At 35.1% G+C, this 23,446-nt stretch overlaps 1 protein-coding gene across 1 annotated transcript in view; it reads right to left on the bottom strand.

Moving 5' to 3' along the window:
* The window catches only part of EYS (eyes shut homolog), a 1,412,275-nt gene that overhangs the window by 709,678 nt on the left and 679,151 nt on the right, over positions 1 to 23,446 (bottom strand). Inside the window, 4 exon segments of the mRNA XM_057494276.1 lie at positions 17,327 to 17,510; positions 17,512 to 17,576; positions 17,579 to 19,075; positions 21,866 to 22,055. Coding sequence (XP_057350259.1) covers positions 17,327 to 17,510; positions 17,512 to 17,576; positions 17,579 to 19,075; positions 21,866 to 22,055 — 1,936 coding nt within the window.

Genomic DNA, 23,446 nt, shown 5'->3' with positions numbered 1-23,446 from the left:
CCACAATGAGAGTCTGTATTGAAAGTAATAACTTTTAGGAGATAATTTAGCACTATTCCTGAATTTGATATCAAAAAACATAAAGTACAGGAATATTTATGGATTGAAAATAATGTGGCTTGCTTTGAGTTATTGATGTAATTGACATTAAAGAAATAAGTCAAAATTTTCCTTCATTGTCATATTTTATATACAACTTCTTAAAAAGAGCTCCAACTGATTTGATGTCAATTACTTTTAAGTTGAAAAATAGAACAAATTGTAAAGACTGTTTTTCAGTATAAATGCACACACTGTTATGTGGCATTCCATAGCTTTGCAGCACATATACTTGGTTACTATGGAAACCATTTCTAAGGGAACAGGAGACAGAAGTATGAATATTTCTGCTGCTGGCTGTGTGCCTGAAAGAAATGAATAGTAAACAAAAAATAGTACTTCTCTTTAATGTAGGTGTTTATCAATTACATGTTAAAATAAATGAACTGAGGAATAAACATTACAGGTTTCCTGCTGGAAGTTATTTATATAAATAGATGAAATTACTTTTAATGCCATGTTTATCTGATTAAAAGTACCGAGAATGAATAGCAAACCATATAAGCAGATGCACTGGAAGGATGACCATTTCATTGTCATTTATCACATTCCTAAAAATTGAGTCAGGTTGAAAATTCCAATTTGAAACAGGTTAAAATGTAACAGATAATGTAGGAAACAGCTCAAAGAAGTTTATAATCAGAGAAAGAATCTTATTAGGCTCTTCACTTTGTCACATGAAGAAGGTCATGTTAATGACTTGCTCATAAGAAGTGGCTTGCGCATAGTCTCAGAGTAATTTAAGGGGAACTGGATTAGAATTCAAATTCCCAAACCAAAATCCAATTTCTCCCACCACAAAGTTTACCTCAGAAATATGTTTGTCAGTAAAATAGAGAGAATCAAAAGTATGCTGAATATCTACTCCTGTGCTCAATACTAAGGACACAAAATGACCACAAATGTTGCTTTTAAACAGCTCATTTTCTAATGTGTGTTCAAGGCAAATTGACAATTACATATATAATAATATAATACAAATGTACATCTGTGATAGAAGGATAATTATAGAGACTGTACAAGGGATCTCACCATCACAAAACAACTTTTGCATTCATTTTTTCTAGGCCACCACAGAACCTTGAGAGTTTGCTGTGAGGATAAAGTGAAAACCTAAAATCAATGTGTTTATTAGCTCACTCCTACCACAGAGGAAATTCTCAATATATTGAGCTATTAGTATTTCAAGAGAGTGGTTAAAAATGTTTTATAAATAACACATTACTTAATTACCAGGCACAATTTGCCCTATTTTGGGAACTGCTACCAGGAGTAAGTCACAAACACTGCCACTGGTCTCTTTTACATTTCTTACCCTTTTTCACTTACAAGTACTTGTCCGTGATCTTAGCCTGAAAACTGAGAATCCATTTCTGCCTAAATTCATATACCCAGGGTAGATCTGGGCAAGTGGGTCACTGATCATGGCTTATCAAATGGGAACCTACCTGTTGGTGGGGTCTTCTGGTTTCTTTCTACCTCTGTGTACTGTGATGTCACAGTTTTCTGGGTTCTCTTGTGCTGCAGGCAGAATATTAAGATGACCCTGTCAGTGACCCTCATCCTTGAATAATCTTCTCCCTTTGATTGTGGATGGATCCTATGAATATGATGTAATACAACTCTGGTGATACTGTTATGTTTTTATCATAAGAGAAGACGGATTATGTGGGTGGAGTCAACATAATCAAATGAGCCCTTAAAAGCAGTGAGTTTTCTCTCACTGGTAGCAGAACAGGAAGTCAGAGACTCAAGGGGTGAGATATTAGACAACAGGATGTTCTTTCTGGCTGATACGCAGGGGATCATGAAGCACAACCCTAAGAAAGGCCTCCAGTTGCTGAGAGCAGTATTCAGTTGACAGCCAGTGAGAAAATAGGCACCTCAGTACTATAACAGCAAGGAAATGAATTCTTCCAACAAGCAGTGAGTTGGAAGATGACCCTAAACCCAGATGAGAACTGGAGCCATAGCAGAGAAACTATTCACACTGTGGCTGAGCTTCTAGTCTATTAAATCTGTAAAACAATACAACTGTTTGAGACACTAAGATTGTGCCAGTTTGTTACACAGCAAAAAAAAATAAGACATCATGCATTCTACATAAGCCTTTTTCCCTAGTGTTTGAAAACAATGAAACCAATCTCTCAGCTAAGATCTTTTTCATGTATGCCCACCTACCCTGGCTGGTCAGCTTCAAACAGCCACCTGGTCAAGCTTTGTAATTTGTAGTTGGTACATAACAGGGTGGCACTTTTTTTTTTTTAATGAAGAAAGTACCAAAATGGAATTCTCTACTTATAAAAAATATATTAAAAAAATGAGAACTGACATTTCCAGGATTTTTAGAAGCAGTTATATTATTTGGTGCTAAACCTAGTTTGGTCTCCAAATCTCACTGTCAGGGTAATACAGTTAATGCTAATGCATTTTTTTAATTGTCAAATTTGAACTGAATTTATGGTAATTTTTCTGTAGTTACCTCAGACCAATGGTGACCAGGTTTAAAGAAGACAGAATAGTTGCAAAGATTAGCAGGGCCTGAACAACACTGTTTCAGATTTTTCTGATTTTTCCTTATTTTTAGAATTATATTATTATCTCTGAATAAAAATAATGTAATAATAAAAGTAACAATATTTGAAAAGCACAAAAGTTGTCTTTAAAGGTATAAAAATATTTTAATAGCAGATACAATAGATGGTAGAAGTATTAAAAATTCGCTTAACTTTCCATTTCTGAAGGAAGAACGAATAGACTAGAATGATTAATTCTTTTATAGGACCTATTATTTTTGTCCCCTAGAAATCTCATGATATTTCAATGTCCATACCTAAATTCATTTCACACCAAAGTAAGCAAATAATAAAAATGATAAGGAAATTAAGTCAATTTCATATGCCAAATTAAAAAAAAAGTCAAAATGTCTGAGAAAATTTGCTTGGACTTAATTTGAAATTAAGGACACCATCAACAGAGTTTTATAGTTTCATGTCTTACATTTAGGTCTTTAATCCATTTTCAGTTTACTATTGTGTATGGAGTTAGGCAGTAATCCAGTTTCATTCTCCTATGTGCAGCTGTCCAGTTTTCCCAATACCAGTTGTTAAAGAGACTGTCTTTTCCTCATTTTTTATTCATGGCTTCTTTATCATACATTAATTGAACATATATATACAGGTTTATATCTGAGCTCCCTATTCTGTTCTATTGATCTATGGATCTGTTCTCATGCCAGTACCATACTGTTTTGATTACTGTAGCTTTGTAGTGTAGTTTGAAGTCCATGCACATACTACTAACAGCTTTATTCTTCTTTCTCAGGATGGCTTTGGCTATTAGGGGTCTTTTGTGGTTTCATATGAATTTTATGATTATTTGCTCTAGTTCATTGAAAAATACTGTTGGAGTTCTGACAGGGATTGAACTGAATTTCTAAGTTGCTTTGGGCAGGATGGCTATTTTGACAATACTAATTTTTCCTATCCATGAGCATGGGATAGATTTCCATTTATTTGAGTTTTCTTCAATCTCCTTCATCAGCATCATAGTTTTTAGAGTACAATTCTATCACCTCCTTGGTTAGGTTCATGGCTAGGTATTTTACTCTTTTTGATGGAATTGTAAATGGAATTATTTTCTCAATTTCTCTTTCTTCCAGTTTGTTGTTAATATATAGATGCAACAAATTTCTGTAGATTCTTGTATCCTGAAACTTTGCCATCATATTAGTTCTAATTCTTTTTTGGTGGAGTCTTTAGGGTTTTCTATATGTAGCATCATGCCATCTGCAAACAGCAACAGTTTAACTTCTTCCTTCTGATGGTTTTTACTTCTTTTTTTGTCTGATTGTCCTAGCTAGGACTTCTGGTACTATGTTGAATAAGAGTTTTGAGAGTAGGCATCCTTGTTTTGTTCTCGATCTTAGAGGAAAAGCTTTCAGCTTTTTGTCATTGAATATGATGTTAGCTGTGTGTTTATCATATGCAGCCTTTATTATGTTGAAAAAGTGAACTATTTACTATAATTAGACATATAGAATACATTGAGGAGTTTACTCTTATCTATATTCCTGGTCACATGCAACTGAAAAAAACAACTATTCCCCAAAAAAACTTGTACTGCCTTCAGACCATTAATTTTGTCTTACAGTGTTATATATACTAATGTGTAATCTCAGGTATTTTATCTTTATTCCTAATGGCTCTTTTCAAAATCTGGGTACACAAATATCATTTAAACATTGGAATCCTGATATTGCCTATATGGTAAAATGAATAAAGTGTAATACTAATATAGGTTTACTTTCTTGTTTGTGATTTAGTCAATATGAAATCTCACAAAATGTCTTTTGAAATGAATTAACAACGATTTTTATCATTAGGAAATAAAGACAATTAGAGCCCAAATGAATAAAATATAAATACAATTATTTAAGATTATATAGAGATAATTTAAAACAAAATTCATCTTTTATAGTACTGATTTTATATATATTACATATAATATTATATATTTAAAATATTTTAGTGATGAATTAGAAGTGGGGATGATTTAGAAATAACATGTTCTCTTCTTCTGCTTTCTCATAGAGGGAAGGAATAAGACTAGCTGATTAATTGTCACTCCAAAGGTGATAATTGCTTCTTTATTTGATAGCTGGTACTTCTAATAATACCTTTCCTAGTTTATGCTAGAAACTTATTTTGCCTAGATCCTTTTCATTTAAAAAGTACCTTTTGATGCTTAGAAAATTTAAGTATTATTTTTGGGAGAATTTCATCTTTGAGTCACATATTTTCTTGAAACTATTATTTACTTAATTTGTTTAACCATTAGAATGCCTACCACAGTCTCTGTCTTGAAATATAATTGACTCAGAAAGAAACATTCCAATTTTCATATCGGATGGGTTCAGTCTGCCCTCTTATCCACTTCTGTGTTTGTATTAGACACCGAGTCCTCCTTGCTAGGACCATATCACACCAGCAGGGTGGAGGAGCACAGCGACCCCAGAAGCTACCAGGAGATGCACATAAATTACTTTCTTTACCATGCCAACTGTGGACAGGTTTTCTTCACTGTTCATTTTTGTCTCTTATTTTGAATGTTTTATCAGAGAACATGTTTTACACTTTTACCAAATCTACTGTTCAGAATTACGATAGCTACAATTTATCTAGGCTTACTACCTCCAGATACTTTGTTAAGCACAGTACATTGGTACATAGTTTAATCCTCACAAGAGCGGTGTGCGGTGCCTATGATTATTATTCCTATTCAAAAGGGAGAAAGGTGAAACATGGAATAGTTAAGTGTTCCCAAGGTCACACCATTACTAAGTGGATTTTGAACTAGATAGTTTGGGTACAGAGCCTAAATTTGAAACCTCCCACACTGTGGTAAGATCACTACAGAAAACAGTATGCTCATTTCTACTCAGCATTAATGAAAAGTATGAGTCTTTTACATGCATATTTGAGTTTCAACTTTAATTCCGTGGAATCAAAACTGACATTATTTATCTCTTGTGCTATTAGAATATATAAAATTATAACATCAAATGTTTTATGTATAAAACTGGGGGGTAGTACTTGTCAGGTTAATAAAAATAAGTATGGTTTTTCAGCCAGTTCATCAAAATTTGTAATTTTATAAACAGGCCCTTTTGGTTTAATAAAGAAACCTTTTTAAGTATAAGTAATGATAGCTATATACCTTCAAGTATAAATATTAAATAGACTAAAAGAACAAAATTTCACACTCCATTAATTTCAGCTGTCAAAATGATAAAATGCAACTTTATTTTAGTTCCTTCCATTAGAAAAAGCTTCTCAGAATGCTGTAAAGAGTGACACAGGCATGGTGTCAAAAGATGAGATAGAAAAAAATACCAGAGGATGCACAAATATAGCCAAAGTCTCAGTAAAATGGTAAGCTACTTAAAGAAACTACCTTCAAAATAAGAACATAGGCTGAAGATCAAATAGAAAAATAAAACTCATGTTATGATCTTAAATCAAGAGTTGTGCATACCATCTGATGTTACCAGAATATACACAGAATTTTATCCATTTGAAAATATTGATTGAATCATGTCTTGTTTCCTCAGTATTAAACTGCTCTTTAGAAAGCAAATTATCATGGGAAGTTCAGGGGAAAGGGAAGGGAAAGAGCAGAGAGATATGATAGGAAAATAGGAATTAATGTGGTTTCTGCATTGAAGGGTGTTGTAATTCAAGGCTGAGAGGGCAGTGGTTAGACATTGTCTACTGTAGTTGTGAATAAGGATGAGGCATCAGGATTTTAGGAAGGCAGAGAGATTCTCACATGAAATTTAGGGACCCTGGGAAAGGTGGATAAGGACTGCCTCAGAGCATCAGCTATGGATTCTTCTGGAACTAATGATACACATTAAAAAGTATAAAGAAGAGTTAAAGAGACCTAGGGAAAGGCAAGAAAGCCCTGGCCAAAGAATAGCTAGAATCTTAGAACCATGAGAGAGTCAAGAGTGTGGCTCTGTCCAGAAACCTGACGTCAGAGTAGAACAGCTACAGGACGTGAACAGGTCCAAAGGTGGAGTATACACCATTCAGTCAGGGCAGGCATCAAGTGCAGAGCTCAAGTATTCAAAGCTTAAGGACCAGGCGGGCATTAAATGTGGGTGGGGCAGTAGGAACATTTAGGGAGAGGGTAACATTTAGGGGGCACCATGACAGCAATTTATAGATATGCATTCATATAATCCTCAAAAATGACTCCTCCACATGAGTGTTCACATCACTTTACAGATGAACAACAAAGGCCAAAGCAGGTGACTTTCCTAAAGCCACAGGGCAAAGTCATAGGATGGGAGTTTTAGGATTTGTCTGTCTTCCAAGCTTCTGCCATATCCAGACAATGAAACATATAACTCAGAGTTTTTAAAAATCTAGGTAAATGGTCTGGGAAATGCACAAAGGCGCTGAATCAACTTTTTCTTTACTGTGACGGTGGCGTGTCCTTATGGGAAGGTGGTGAGACAGGCAGGGTGGATAAGACTCTATGTGACAAAAGAAAGCAGAAACTGGAGTGAAGCAGGTGCACGTCAAGGACCACCGAGTACTGACAGCCACCCTGGGAAGCGAGGCAGAGGCACGGAAGAACCGACCTCCTTAGTTTTCAGGGCACCGTCCTGGCGACACCTTGCTTTCAGACGTCCACCTTCCAGGGCTGTGAGGCAACCATTTTTTGTTTTAAGCCACCCAGCTTGTGCGACTTTATTAAGGCAGCCCTAGGAAATGAATACATTGTTCATCAAAATATATTCATAACTCCAGCTTTATATCACAATTACAAAATTTCAGAAGCAGTATTATCAAATCTCATGTCTTCAGTATCATCTTCTTCTCTTTCAATATTTTCTAATTCTGCCATCTGCTCTATCAATATTTCCTATTGCATCATTAGGCCTCTCCCACGGTCAGGGCTCACATACTTTGAATTATTAAATACTATGATACGTAGAAAGTCCCTCCATTCCACATGAAGTCAAAAATAAATTTCCAACAATAAGTGTTAAGCACCCTATACTAAATACGTGTGTTTCGCCGAGCATGCCTTGCTGATTCATGGCAGATGCAGAAGTCATGTAGTCTTGCTGTGGCTCAGGGCCATAATCAGGAAACTCATTATAAACTTACCAGACTTTTGCATTGCCATAGAGCTGCTGTTAGACACAGTTTTATAGCTGATAACATTTCAGATAAGCTTACTTATAGCATGTCTGGAAAAACTGGTTTGCATAATTGCACCTTATTTGTCTTCTGACGGTAGCTTAAGATACTTCTCTCTACTTAATGGAGCTGATTACAAGACTAAATAGAAATAATACAAGGTATCAGCAAATCTTATTGGTTTGAGCTTCAACTATATCCAAAATCTGACCATTTCTCAGGCCTTCACTGCGGACTCCTGGACTGAGCCATGGTCACTTCCCATCTGGACTACAGGGCACGGCTGCCTGCCTGGGCTGCCTGCCTGGATGCTTGTCCCCAGGCACTAATCGGTTCTCTCCAGGGCAGCCGAGTGACCACTCAGATTATGTCATTTCTCTGTCCGAACCGTGGGATAATTTTCTGTTTCACTCAGAATATAAAACAAGCTCTTAAAATGGTCTGATTCTTGGAATCTGCTTTTGTTCTCTCTCCCCTATTTTCCAACTGACTCCATTCTCTCCAACTCTCCCTCTTCCCTGCTCTACCACACTGGCTTCCCTGGTGCTCTTGGAAAATGCCAGACACGTGCCTACCTTATACAGGATTGGCTGTTTGCTCTTTGTAGGGTATTTTCCCCTTGCATATCTACACAGCCCTCACCTCCCTCAAGTCGGCTTCCTCAATGAAATCAAACCTGACCACCCTGCTGTCTCTCGCCATCAACCCAGAACGTGTGACAACCCCCACCCAGCCCCCCATCTGCTGTGTTACCCATACAGTATCTCACATCATAGACACACACACTCTATATATTAGAACTAGATGGTGTACACTTCATTATATATAACATGTCATACAGGAAAACAGGTTTATAATGCTTAGGGATTTTGCCTTTCTCCACTAGAATTTAAGCTCTAGGACAGCAGGAAACGTCTGTTTTGGTTAGTAGTGTATCATTCACACCATAAATATATCCCAGGATGTGGTGCTTCTCTCAATAAAATGTGTTGTTCAGCAAAACATGGTTATTAAAGAAGAACATACATTATGCTAATCACTGTTAACTTAGATGGTAACGTGGTCAAGGGGTTTGAATAATAACTTAATTATTGACATTAAATAGTATCTCAAAATATTGATGAGTGATGTTCATAAAAATGACAACTTGTCATACTGCACCACATGCTTAAGTATAAATAGATTTGGAAGGTAACAGAAACATATTTTCTATTAACTTTTTACATATAAGTGACTGACAATAGCAAATAAAATGGAGAAAACTACCTCTGCAGAGAAACAGGTAACTCTCGTCCTTGGCAGAATCAGATACATTGCCCCCACCCCACCACCAGCAAGAAACCTTGAGCCTCAGGCCCTCACCCCAGTTTTGAACCCCACTTCCTCACTTTCCCTGATTCTTCCCTGGCCTCTCTGGAGTGATGATGTTCACCAGGAAGCCCAGCTGAGATCTGCCTCCACATGGAGCACGGGAGCCAATGAGGACACGAAAGACAACGAATAAGCGGAGCCTCATCCCCTTCACTGAACTGCAGGTTGTTCTTAAAATTCATCCTATCTCGATCTTGCAAACACAAATTCCATTTCAGCTCAAACACTTATTAGCTGAGGGACCTCAGCCCAGATGACCTCTGCCTGCTTCTTACCTGCAAAGTTGTGCAGGGACCAGATCTTCCACCCTAGGTCATTGTCAGGTACTAACCAGGGATTGAATAAATGATAGCTCCCATTATTATAATTATCTCTGAAACCAGGCATTTTGTCTCATTTTCATAATATGCAGAGATACCCATGGAATTTCTTGGCCATATAATTTCCTTCTTGCAACTGTCCTCCACAAGCCTTATTATGAACTGGTCTAGATCACAGCACTGGATTATTTAGGTTGCTTACATCCTCTGCTTAGAGTATCAAGTGGCTATCCTTACTCACACCCTCACTGCAGAAATTATATTCTGCCTCAAATTTCAGCTGTGTAGAACCCTTGCTCAGGAACAGAAAGTTGTTCCCTAAATGAACCCCACTTCCTGGACACTTGGATTCAAGCTTTCTACTGGCTGATTATGCAGAAATAAATCATGCCTCACCTTTATACATCCCCCTAGCTGCTTAGAACTTCCTGCATTCAAGTCACTTGCACACACTCAAAGTCATCCTGAACCATGATTAAGTCAATAACTCCTTGCGGTTACTATGTGTTGAGTGATTCAACTTTTTCCTCAGAGGGCCAGACTCTTGAGCCATGTTTATTTTTTAAGTTCTAGGGTATTTTTCCCCCCCTCTCCAGCTTCTTCACATCCACAGCTTATGTTGCTCTGGGTACAGTGGCCTTCACAGTAAGCCTCCCTCACTTATATTAAGCTGATGACAGTCTTTGTGGCCAGTTTTAAGGCAGGCATTTTACAGTCTTTCCTGGGATCATCACAAGCCCAGCAAAGCTTTGGATAAGGCATTGTATCTAGTAACAGGTGGCTCCTGCTCTGAAAAAGCACAAATACTTTGGAGGGAAGCTAACACAATAACAAATGACCAAAGTCAAGGTGACAAAGAATTATGCACAATGTTCTACAGGAGCAAAAATAAAGGGAAGCAATACATTTTTAAGTGTTTTTACAGGTCTTTCAATAGGAGGTGAGATTAGAATTGAGCCAGTTTAGGAAGTCTGAGAAACTGGATAGCAGAGGGCCTTCATGAGGAGAGACTAGGAACACTGAGGTGCAGAGCTGTGCGACTACCTGTAATAGGACTGAGGAGTGGTCAGCCATCAAACAGGGAGGGACGGGTGGTAGAGAATGATGTTAGATGACACAATCAGGGCGGACCACTGTAGCTGGTATGCTTAGGATTGTAAATCGTTTCCTATAGGAAATAAATACCCAGTGTAGTTTTTTAAGCAGAGGAAGGGAAAACTCTCATCAGAAAAATAACGTTGAATGTGGAAGAGCGGCTAGAGAGCATATAGACTACAAGGCAGCCCATTTTAGAGAGCTCTGAGTTAGTTCTAAAGAGATTGTAAGAGTTAACTATAGTGATGATAGTGAGCAGGGGTAAGAGGCTGGATACACAGTCCAGAATCAGCTACAGATAATATGTAAACAAGTGGGGATAGCTGTGTTCCAGTAAAACTCTTTTACAAACAGTTGGTGGTCTCGGTTTGACCTGCAGGCCGTATCTGCTGTTCCCTGCTCTCTGCTATTAATTTCCCCAAGGTCACATACTGCTGATGTGGGTATCCAACAGTAAATGAAAGTATTTAGAAACCAAAGAACTATAACATGCATGAAAAAATTGTATTATTAAAATAACACATTCACTCTGTTTTTTATTCGGTATCAGTCATACTATTCATTTTAGTGATCAGCGAGAATAAAACACAAATAATGAATGTTCCTGAAAACTGCAAATAGAACAACACTAAAAACAGGGCATTTGTTTGTGAAAGATGCTGAAGTGGTTCAGCAAAGAAAATATCAAGACTTTACTTTGGATTTTGCTACTGCTCTGTGATGGGTTTCAGCAGGTACAGTAGGAGTTCGCAGGAAAACCAGTCGTGTTCCTCACTGGCTCCATTCTCAATGGGATTTATTTGAGATATTATAAATAAATTATAACAAAAGAGACTATTAGACATTGTGACCGAAGTTTCTGTCTTCTTTGAAAATAATTCCTTGACCACAGGAGGCAGGGTCTGGAGCAGCGACCTCTGCAGTGAAGGGACTTGGGGAGGGACAGTAGGAGGTGATGTCTCCTTCGATCCTTAGGAGTTTTCACCAGAAAGAACACTTACCCCCCTACATGTGCTGGTTTATAAAATGTAAATCTAAGAATGAGATATTTGAAAACCCTAGAATATAAATGTGTGATGCAAAATTTGCCAATAGATAGACATGAGAAACAGGTGCGATTCTTCTAAAAGGGGAATAATTCACATCTGAGGGCTTCTGAGCCAAAAGAACAGACAAGCAAACACAAAATTAAAGCACTGCCTGGTGCTTCTCAAAGAGGAGTTGGCCATTGAATATTGCACTACTGAATCAAGGGATGTGATTACTTCCATTGTATTTTTTTTTAATTTCACTAAAATGTTAAGAATGCTGCAGAATTATTACTAATGATTTCAACTCCTACTTAGTAGTTGAGTTAAAAAAAATATGTGGATGGCATGTCAGAACATAGAGATACATCTCTGCGCTAGGTCAAAGAAATATATTGCATTTCTTCAATTGATTTCCTGTCACTAAAACAATGCTAATTAACAATGATTTTCTATTATTTTCTACATGAATATTTTTCTCAGGATCCTTACAAAATTTATTTTGATCTAATGTGAATATGTTTTTTGAAATGTTTCTTTTTTGTACACAAATATTTGCAAACATTTTTTTCTGATTATAAAAATGCATAATCAGTATAAAATTTTAGAAAATAAATAGAAACATTAAGAACAATTTAATGTTTTAGAAGAAACCTATGTGTGATATATATTTACACATGTATTTGTAAATTTGCTTTGTATATGATTTTATCACCTCAGTTTAACAGTATGAAAGGAGTAATTTTCCATGCCAATATTTATTTAATAAAACCACCATTTTAGGAGACAGTTATTGCCAGATACTTATTATTTTAGTAATATAATTTTGGGTACTCAGTAATAATCTCCTAAAATTAAACTTATGTTATTTTAAAATATTTCAAATTTCTGATGGCAAATGATAATCCATAAAGATGGACTAGTTTACTCTCCCCCCAGTAAAGTGGTATATTTTCATTGGTTAAGAGTATTACAATTGAAAAATGAAACTGGAAAATGGATAAAAGTTTTGTCTCATTTGAAATTTGATATCTTCAGTTGCTTCTGATGATTATTAAATATACTGTTACTGTTTACAGCAAATTATTTTACTATTGGAGTGATCAGCTTTTTCACTTTGATTTAAAAGAGTGAAAAGTACACAGGAACGCTGTACTATCTTTGCAACTTTTCAGTAAATCTAAAATTATTCCATAAGTTAAATAAATAAAAAAGTACTTTATAATCATATGTCTATCTTATGAGGCAATACATTTTTGTATATATTAGCTTTAACTACATTCATGACTACTTTTGGCTTAAAAGGGTATTACTTTAAGTTATTCTACTGTAAAATGTATTCACTCTTAACATTTTACTTAAAATTTTCTGTTTTTGCTTTTACTTAAAATTTTTCATTTAGAAAACATTACAGAAATGAAAGAATTATTAAGAATACTATATACAATTGAATGCGAACAAGTTAGATAATTAAGATAAAATGGAAGAATTCCTAGAAAGACACAAGCACCAAAGCTGACTGAAGAGAAAATGATGTTTTATTAGATGTGTAACAACAAAAAGAAATTTAGTTACTAAATATTTAGCACAAAGAAAAGCCCAAATCCAGAAACATTTTCTAGTCTAAAAAACAGTTAAAGAATTAAAACCAATTCTCCACAAACTACCAGACAAGTGAAAATACAACTCAAGGAATGGAAAAAAACTTTCTGAAATCACATTATCTGATAAAGACTTCTACCTAGGATATATGCAAAATGCTTACATCTCAATAATGATAAGATAGCCTAATTTAAAAAAGGCAAGTGATCCGATAAACATTTCTCCAAAGAAGAAATACAAATGGCCAATAGGACCATGAGAAGATACTTTATATAATTGGTCATTATAGAAATGTAAATCAAAACTACAACGAGGTACCAATTAACATTCACTAAGATGGCTGTGATAAAATAGACACTAACAAATGTTGGTTGGGAAGTGGAGAAATTAGAACCCTCATAAATTGTTAGCAGAACTCTAAAATGATGCAGCCACCATAGAATATAGTCTGGAAGTCCCTCAGAATGTTAAACATGGAATGAACATATAACCTAGCAATTTAACTCCTTGGTATATAAAAAGAAAAAAAGAAAAAAAATTAGAAATCAAATAAATATCAACTTATATTTTATTTGGAATATTTAATGTTTTATTTTATCTAGTTATACCTCATAAAACTTATTTTGGTGTAGGTATAGAGGAAGAGTTTTCAAAATCACAATGCACCAACACAATTTAGCAAATATTAAAATTTTTCTCTATTAATTCAAATCTCTCCTTTTTATATATCTTCATGTAATCTAAATGTGTATCTGGGCTTTCTGTTCTATTTCCTTTCATTTGCATTCCTATATTTTATTATAATTTATTATAATAGATTATATAAATATACAACCTCTTGTATTGCCATTCCTATTCAACATTTCCCTTGCTATTCTCTTGCACTTTAAAATGATCAGATTCTAAATATTATCCAATTTGAACTCATTTGAATTTGCTTTATACTTTTCCAATGTAGTGTTTATGTAGTATTAAGGGTTCACACTTCTGAGCCCTCAAATAAGGATATCAAATCTCCATTATTTACTTTTATGGTATTCAATACATTTTACATTTTGAACTTTGTTCTGTATATTCCAAAGTGGCAGTAGTTTGCATTTTTTTCTATTAGATTTCCTAAATAGTACATAAAAAAATATGTGAACATGTGTACATAAGGCGTTTGACTTGTTTATTAATTTAATGGAACTACATCTTCTATTTCAACTTTTAGAAAGGCACCAAATATTGCTGTGAGCTATTTATATTTGTTATGTTTGAAAGTAATAATAGATATGGAAAAGATTTAGAGAAGATGAAAATCACTTAAGATAGGAAAAAAACCCAGTAAACTACTAATTGAGTGTCAATGTCTTTTTAACTAATGAAGTGGTAAATAATATTATTAAATATCTTACTTTGACTCATCTTTTTATTCTTACAGAAAATACTCCTATTCCATTTAGTAAAGTTTTACTAATATTATACTGGAACTATTTTTTATATATATAATTTAGAACTTTGTAACTATGAATGGAATAAATGGAACTCACCTACACTTTTCAGTTTTGTACTACTTTTGTTGTCCATTGCTATCAAAGAATATTTGATGGGGAAGCTCTTGTTGTTCTCTCTTACATCCTCCCCAAACAACTGGTAGAAAAAATAGAGATTCATATTGCTATAGGAAAATAATACTGTATTGCTAGAGATGGTTGCTTATCTTCTCTTAAACTGTGTTTTCTTCATGACTTAAACCAAACCACAAATATTGGTTTAGTTTAGGGTATGGCTGAGAAAGAACTTCAGTTCAATTTAATAAAGCTGTCAATATACTACGGAACCAACAGCCGTACACTTCAGCAGTAACACAAAACTACAAAGCACGTTGACAGAGGCAGGTCCACGGTGCCTCGCTTTGCTTATCGCAAGAGGTTACTTGTCACGTCATATTTTTCCTCAGCAACCCAATGCAACATGAGGCATTCACCAAAGGAGGAGCCCAGAATTACGGTCTCTCTACCTTTCACACTTTTCTAGTAAGGAAGTAGCATGTAGGGAAGAAATAGTAGTACTGGGTTCACTTAAGAAACATACAAGGAAAAAAATTAATAAATTAAAAAAAGAAACACACAAGGGAATTCTGCCTTCATTAGTTCGCACTTTCATTCTGTGTTTGGCAGCGTGACGGAACATAGTCAAGGCTTTGGAACTGCAGGCCGTGAGGCTCCTATGCCCACCCCACCTTTACTTTACATGAAGAGATTAGATCACATCCAGCTGCTGAATGGGTTTGGCCAATGGAGAGCAGCAACAGGAGACTAAAAGACAAGAGGGGAGTGAGGCGGGGTGTGCCTCTCCTCGTCTCCTCCCAGCTGGTTTGCCTCGGATGGCCTGCGTCTTCCCCCTGCAGGCTGCAGCTTTGCTCAGCTGGGAGCTTTCCTCCCTGGGTTCTGAGGAGTCCTGGTAACTGCTCCTTCTTTTGTCCCTTTAGGCCTTGGGTTGTAATGACATTATGCTGTTCCATGTCCCTTCAGAAGAACCATACTATTCCTCATTGTTTTCCTTAAATTCTACTCATAGCTTTGTATATAGTCTTTTAAGCTCTCCTCCAGTACTCAACTGGAGGGTACTATCTATTCCCTGATTTAACCATGACAACTGTTGGCCACACAGTAGGTGAACGTACTGGAAAATGCCAGCAAGTGCCTTGTAAATTACTGGTTATCATGTCTAAAATGAATAGGAAGGCTAGTAAACCTGGAAGCAGACTACAGGAATTGAAGGAGATCAAAATCATGAGAGTGTTTGCATTTGGAGTGAGGGGATGGGAAAAATGGGACAAAATAAGGTTTTACTCATAAAGGGCAAATCGAGGGTTTGAGTTTCTGGAAATAGAGAATTTTACCCTGGTTATTTGCAAGGCTATGGGGCTAAGTGTATGAGAGAAAAAGGTAGGCACAGATGCATTTAACAAGAAAGATGTGAGAAGTGATGTGCTAGGCATTGATGATAAGTCATAATAGTTATAAAGCAAGTTATCTTATAAAAGTACAAGGAGAATACTACATTTAAATTTGTAATTAAACTTACATTAGTTTTAGAAATTTTGTAAAGAAAATTGTATCATCTTGGATGTACTAAATATAATGATTTGATCTTTCATATTACTGAGTTGTCAAAAATCACATACTTTAAAACTTTTTTAAATTGATGTTTTTTCTGCAGCACATATACACAAACACACATATACACACAAAACCTATACTTGTCTCATTGAAGGAAAACCAACTTTACTGCCATAAGCATACTTGAAACTCCACAAGATAGAACTTATTTAAATATGGGGTTTGTATGTAGTTAGCCTCTCGGCTAAATACAAATCTTTAAACAGCTTTTTTTGTCTGTGCTTTCCAATTTTATAGTAATTATCAGAGTAGAGGAGATTAGTAATTTCCAAAATGCTTTAAAGTAAGAATACTTATCTAAGAAAAGTGGCTTTTCATTAATTATTTTAAGACTGAATACAAATTGACTCAGGATAGTATCTTGTTTCAATTTTATATAGTGTTTTTGTTAAATAAAGGACATGAATTTAATTTATATTCCGAGTTACAGACAATGAAAGCATCACAGCTTTGCATTAAAAAAACTGCTAAACCATATCGTGTAGGATGGGGAAACCCAATAAAATTCTCTTGATTTCATCATCTTTCCCTTAAGAAAATCATCATTGAGAAAAATGTCAGTAAGTGTGTGTTATATTGTGTTCAACCTGACAAAGATGTTATTTCAAGAAATGAGAATAATTAAAAGTTATTCCTAAACTTTGAAAGATCCCTTGTAACGAAGTGAACTAGTCCAGCTTCTGAATGCGTGTCAGCAGCAGGGCTGTCTGAACCACACTCCTGTATTGATCTGGTAGCCTTTGTGGCTGTGCAGAAAGAATGACCACCTGAGTCAGGTACAACAGCAGGTACCATCTCTACTGAACTGGCTGTTGTACTGATAACAAAGAGGTTGTTTAGAGAACCTGGTAACCATGACAGGCTCTTTCCTTTCTGTAAAAAAGAAACTCATTTCTAAAAGTTTACTGAATTGAAAATGAGCAACTCACCAGACATCATCAGCTGACGCGATGTTGGAATGAACTCCAGTGAAGACAAAGTAAGAGATCTTGTGGCTGCAAGCCTCTGGCTGGGAGCAGGGGATCTGAGACCCTGCATGCTGGGCTGAAGTTCCCAGATGGGCCATTTTGAAGGAGTCCTGACATCTTTTAAGTCAGATGTTAAGGTCAAGTCATCCTGTATAATCTGCCCAATCTGGCATAAATTCAGACATGGGGAAAGAAGTCTGCATTGGTACTGAGTTGCTGAAACTGTATAAAATGCAACATTCGAGGTTACTTCTGAAAAATCAGTCATTAAGTCTTTGTACGGTGGGAGGTTGTTTTTGAGGTCACTTGAAAGTGTAGTTTCTGGATGACTTTGTAAGCTTAATTCAAAATCTAGAGAACCATCACTTGTGTGAAGTTTGAACAGATTATGAGATCCTTTACTCTCCTGCATGCCCAGTAAGTGGTCCTGATTCAGTATCTCGGTGCGGCCCGTAGCTACACCATTTTGTTCCATTCTCAGTAGCTTTAAAATGCTTTCCGATGCTGAACAATCACCAGTAGTAATCAGTCCTGAAGCCAAGTCAGAATTCATCAGGTCTGAAAAGACAGTCTGTGAAGGGACGATGGATAGACGAGTCTTATCCAAACATAAATTAACATTCAAGTTACTTGATAGGGTGATAGATTCTTCTAAGCATGAGGATAAAATTCTTCTCTTTTCACTCTTTTTAGAAGAAAATAAAAATGACAGTTCTGTAAATGCCACTGATGGCATTATTGCAGTGGCAGAAGCAAACGAATGCCCAGAAGTGATAGTTTGAGTTCCCATTAGTGCGTACCAGCTGGCTAATACCACTGAGTTCATCCAGAATGTCTCATAAAAGGGGGACTGTTTGCTATGCAAAGCTTGATCTGAGAATTCATGGGAGGATTTTATTTCAGTCATAGAACATGTTGCACATGTTTGACTTACTTCACTTAGAGAATCAGCAGCCTGTGATTCGGTGTTTGTGAGTCTCAGGTTGCTAGATGCTTTAGTAATAACCTGATATTCAGTGGGAATGGAGCCTTGTGTAGTGAATTGGTAGAAAGCTGATGACTTTAAGAGGGCTACCTGTTTGGATATAATTATCATAGCAGGAGAAATGGGAGACACTGAGGAGCTCAACCATTTCCAGTTCTCTCTTCCTGAAATTAAGGAAACAGCTGAATATTCTTCAATTTCTTCTTGAGTAATCCTAGAGTCGACTGGAGGTGCACTTGTGGAATCAGTTGTGAGCAGGAATCCACAGGAGAGCAATGAGTGTCCGTTTAATTCAATATCATCCCCTGGAAAACCAGTAATTACTGAACTCATTGTGGTAGCAGATAAGGCATCAGTTGGATCATTCTCAAACAATAAAGATTGTACAGGAAAAATAAAATCTGTCATCAAGGAGGGGATGATAAATGGGGTCTTCTCTCTCTTTTGGGGCAAAAAGAATCCTGGTGTGGTTGCTGAAGTTTGGATGGGTATATGTGGCACAGATGTTTTGCCCCAGATAATCTGTTCTAGGCCATGAACCCCAAAATTCAGAAATTGAGAAGAAGAAACATCTGTGGAAAAAGGAAGACTGTGTTTTGCTGAAAGCTCTCTAGTGGAAATCAGTTCTTTGAGTAAATAGTTTTGGAAAGATATGCCAATATTTAATGCTGCCAAACTAGCTGTTGGGAGAACATCATGCTTGGAAATATCTGTCTGTTTGGGACCTACAGAGAGAAAGAAAAAAAAAAGAATAAGAAAGAAAGAAAGAAGAATTAAAAATGAACAACTTTGGCCCTGGGCTGGATCTTCTTCAAATTTTACTGTCACCTCACACCAATTATATACATACAAGTAAGGCTCTGTAAATCATATTTCTAATAAAGTGTATGAATAAGTTTAGGACTTCAAAAATGGCATGAATGCAAAGACTCCTATTATTCATACTACATGGGAGGCCAAAAGTCAAAACAAAACGTTTTATGCAATATTGAGAGAGAACAAAAGCTGGAGGTTTTGCACACTCTCTGATTTCAAACTATACTATAAAGCTGCAGTGATTAAAACAGAATGGTCTGGCACAAAAATAGACACATAGATCAGTGGGATAGAATACGAAGTCCAGAAATAAACCCACCCATATATGGCAAATTAATCTATGGCAAAGGAGGCAAGAATGGCAAGAATATACAATGAGAAAATGACAGTCTGCAACAAACGGTGCTGGGAAAACTGGACAGCTACATGCAGAAGGATGAAACTGGACCACTATAAACTGCATAAAAAAATAATACACACACACACACACACACACACTATATCCAGACATTAATTCAAAATGGATTAAAGACTTGAATGTTAAGTCCTGAAACCATAAAACTCCTAGATGAAGATAGAGGCAAGAAACTCTGACAATAATATTAGCAATATTTTTTGGACCAATCTCTTCAGGTCAGGACAACAAATTTAACAATTTATTTGTTAAACAAATGGGATTACATCAAATAAAAAGCTTTTGCTCAACAAAGGAAACTATCAACAAAACAAAAAGGCAACCTGTTGAATGGAAGAACTTATTTATAAATCATGAATCTGATAAAGGATTAGTATCCAAAATATATATAGAATTTATTAAATTTAATATCAAAAAACAAAAAACAATTAAAAATGGGCAAAGGACTTGAATAGACATTTGTCCAAAGAAGACATACAGATGACCAACAGGCAAATGAGAAGATATTCAACACTGCTAATCATTAGGGAAATGCAAATCAAACCCACCATGACATATCTGTCAGAATGGCTATTATCAAAAACACAAGAGATAACAAGTGTTAGTGAGGACGTGGAGAAAAGGGAACCCTTGTGCACTGTTGGTGGGAATGTACATTGGTGCAGCCACCATGGAAAACAGTATGGAGATTCCTCAAAAAATTAAAAAGAACTGCCATATGATCCAGCAATTCCACTTCTGGGGATTTATATGAAGAAAACAAAAATACCAATTAAAAAACATATATGGACCCCTATGTTTATTGCAGCATTATTTACAACAGCTGAAGTATGGAAGCAACCTAAGTGTTCACTGATAGATGAATGGATAAAGAAGATATGGGGTGTGTGTGTAAATATATTATTCAGCTATAAAAGAGAAGGAAATTTTGCCATTTGCAACACGGATGGACTTAGATGGTATTATGCTAAGTGAAAAAGTTGGGTATAGAAAGACAAATACCATATGATTTCACTTATATGTAGAATCTAATAAACAAAACAAGTAAACAAAACAAAAGAGAAATAGACTCACAGGTACAGGAATCAAAATTAGTTACCAGAACAGAGAGGTGTTGGAGGGGTGAAATGGGATGAAGAGGTACAAACTTGTGGTTATAAAATAAATAAGTCATGGGGATGCAATATACAACATAGGGAATATAGTCAATACTATACTAATAACTTTGCATGGTGTAGATGGTAACTCATAAATATTTATGATTGAGGGGATCATTTTGTAATACATAAAAAATACCAAATCACTGATATGCACCTGAAACTAATAAGACCTTGTATGTTAATTGTACTTCTGTTAAAAAAAAGGAAATATATATATTTAGATCAGCAATGAGAATTCAGAGGGAAAAAATCAACATATTTCAAACCAAATGATTCAATTGAATTATAAAATATGCAAAATTACAACTCTTTGTTATTATAGGATCAATGAATACTTGGCCTATTGGTTAGGAAAAATTAGAAATATTTTACTTTCTAAATAGGCAAAATACTCTTTATATAACTTTTCATCTTAATTTTTTTAAAGGTACAGAAATCATATAGACAAAATATAGAACATTTCTTCTTATAATATCCAACAGCATTCAAAAAATATTTTTATTTAACAAGGAACGCCTTTAGGGATGTAATTCTCATTATTAATATCCTGAGTTACACTGACTATAAGAAGAATGAATTTGGAATTTAACGTATGATATACTAGTTGTAATATGGTATCATTTGACTTAGTAAATTAAGTAAGATGTATCAAAACATATTCAAAATGTCAAAATACTTCAAAACAGGAAAAAAATACATTAAAAAATACCTGAGAGCTTTTCTAATAAATTGATGAGAATGTATCTTTACATATAACAATTCAGAGGACATTAAAGATGTAACCAGGCAGGTAGGAAAAGGCATTTTTAAATAAGATTTTCTAACAGTTAAAACAAAATGAGCTGAAATTGGGGTTCAGTTATCTACTAAAATTTATATATCAGAATAAAGACTATTAATGAACATTGTATTATAGTGTTTTAGAATTAGTATTATTAGCAAAGGACATCACTGCTCTTGAAACATACAACCCATATAACACATAACCAACAAGAATTCTAAGACAATTATACATGCCTCAAAAATTATGTATCTTAGAGAAGATCAAAAAAGGTTAGAAAATACATTTCAGTTGCAATGTTTTCAAACTCAAACTTCTCCATATCTTGCTGTTATCACCTTACCTTGATCATCTGTATAAGTATTTATTATCATCCATAGTCCTGTAGCCCTTGAAGATGGAAAGCTACTGAGTGAAGTCTCAGAAGTGGGTATCATATATGTTTGTGTAGAAATGGCATCTGTACTTTGAGAGATGGGAGGTAAACAGGTAATTCTTATTTTATCACCACAAAGAAGCTCGATGGAGTAGGTCTGAAAATAATAATCACCATAATTAGCACACAGTTTCCTTAGGCCTGAAAGAGAACTTTTTTAATTAGTTTTGAATCTATTTGCATTTTCATAGTCATATTACATAGCTCAAATCATTACCTTGTTTTGTTTGAAAATAAAATATCTACAGTTAATTTTACCTATATTTTAAAATCCAATCCTTCAAATTTTGTATACTCTCAGTTGAATGCCCAAATGTATTCTTAATTCATTTAATTTTAAATCAGAATACAGCTTTATATTTCCTTTGGAGATAATTTTTCCACTGAAGAATTTGTACTGTACAGTAGTTACTATGGATCTAAAAGCTCCATTACAAATTATAAACTTTTCTGCTCTAAACGTCATTTAGTTTGAAGCTAATATAAAATGCAATATCTACAACAGATAATTTGAAAACATTTTCTTGTGATGTTTGAATTACTTTAATTTGTATTGGCTTACAGGGCAATGTGTTCCTTATATGTTTTAGTTAGTTGTGAATAGCCTATTTTTGCCATATACTGATGAAATTATTTCCACATAAAGAAACTGTTCTTAGTGCATAGGAAAGAGCACTGTGATGCATGCATAAGTAAGTACAAATGTATTGGGATAATCTTTTAAGTGCAGAGTTAAAAATTAATTATAGTTTGAAGCATTTTGAATTTTCAAATAGAAAATATAATTCAAATATTTAAAAATACTAATACATGCCTATTCCCTAACACTAAGGACATTTAATAGGTATCCCACTTCACTGTTCTAGTATGTATTCAATATTGTATCTAATTTACACAAAATGTAAATTTTACTTTAGAGATTTTTTTTATTTCACAGGTATAAATTCTGTATTTATAAAAGTCAGAGGATTCTTGATATTATATAACTGCTTCAAAAAATCTAGTATATAGAAAATAGTAAAAAGTGAAGCTAGAAGTGATAGAAGAAACAGCAGGAAAAACTATGTATCTTGTATGCATTATAAGGACCAAGCGATTTGTCCTTTGCTCTGCAAGTAGAAAGACTTGGACAGACCACAGATTAATGAAAACACCTACAAAACCATGTTAGAGACCAGAAGGCCAATATGCTATCTTACAGTAAAAACAAAGCTATTACATGGCTCGTAATATTTGCATGGTGATCGTAGCATTTTTCCACTGAATCACAATCATAATCCATTATTAACTACCTTGAGAAATCACCACCACAGGGGTAAGAGATCCTTAAAGGCTCAATGATCAACAAGTTCCCTCAACACAAGAATCAGGGGTTTCCTGGATGTACATCTGAAATGTAAAACCAGGGGATCTGAGTGCTTAATGACATCAGGTTAAGACACCGATGTAAGAATGACCTCGAAAAGGACAAAATAGAAATAGACTCAT

Source organism: Manis pentadactyla, chromosome 16 (assembly GCF_030020395.1).
Source record: "Manis pentadactyla isolate mManPen7 chromosome 16, mManPen7.hap1, whole genome shotgun sequence".
Taxonomy (NCBI): Eukaryota; Metazoa; Chordata; class Mammalia; order Pholidota; family Manidae; genus Manis; species Manis pentadactyla.
The sequence above is the reverse complement of the archived record's forward strand: the minus strand, read 5'-3'. Positions and strand labels throughout refer to the sequence as shown.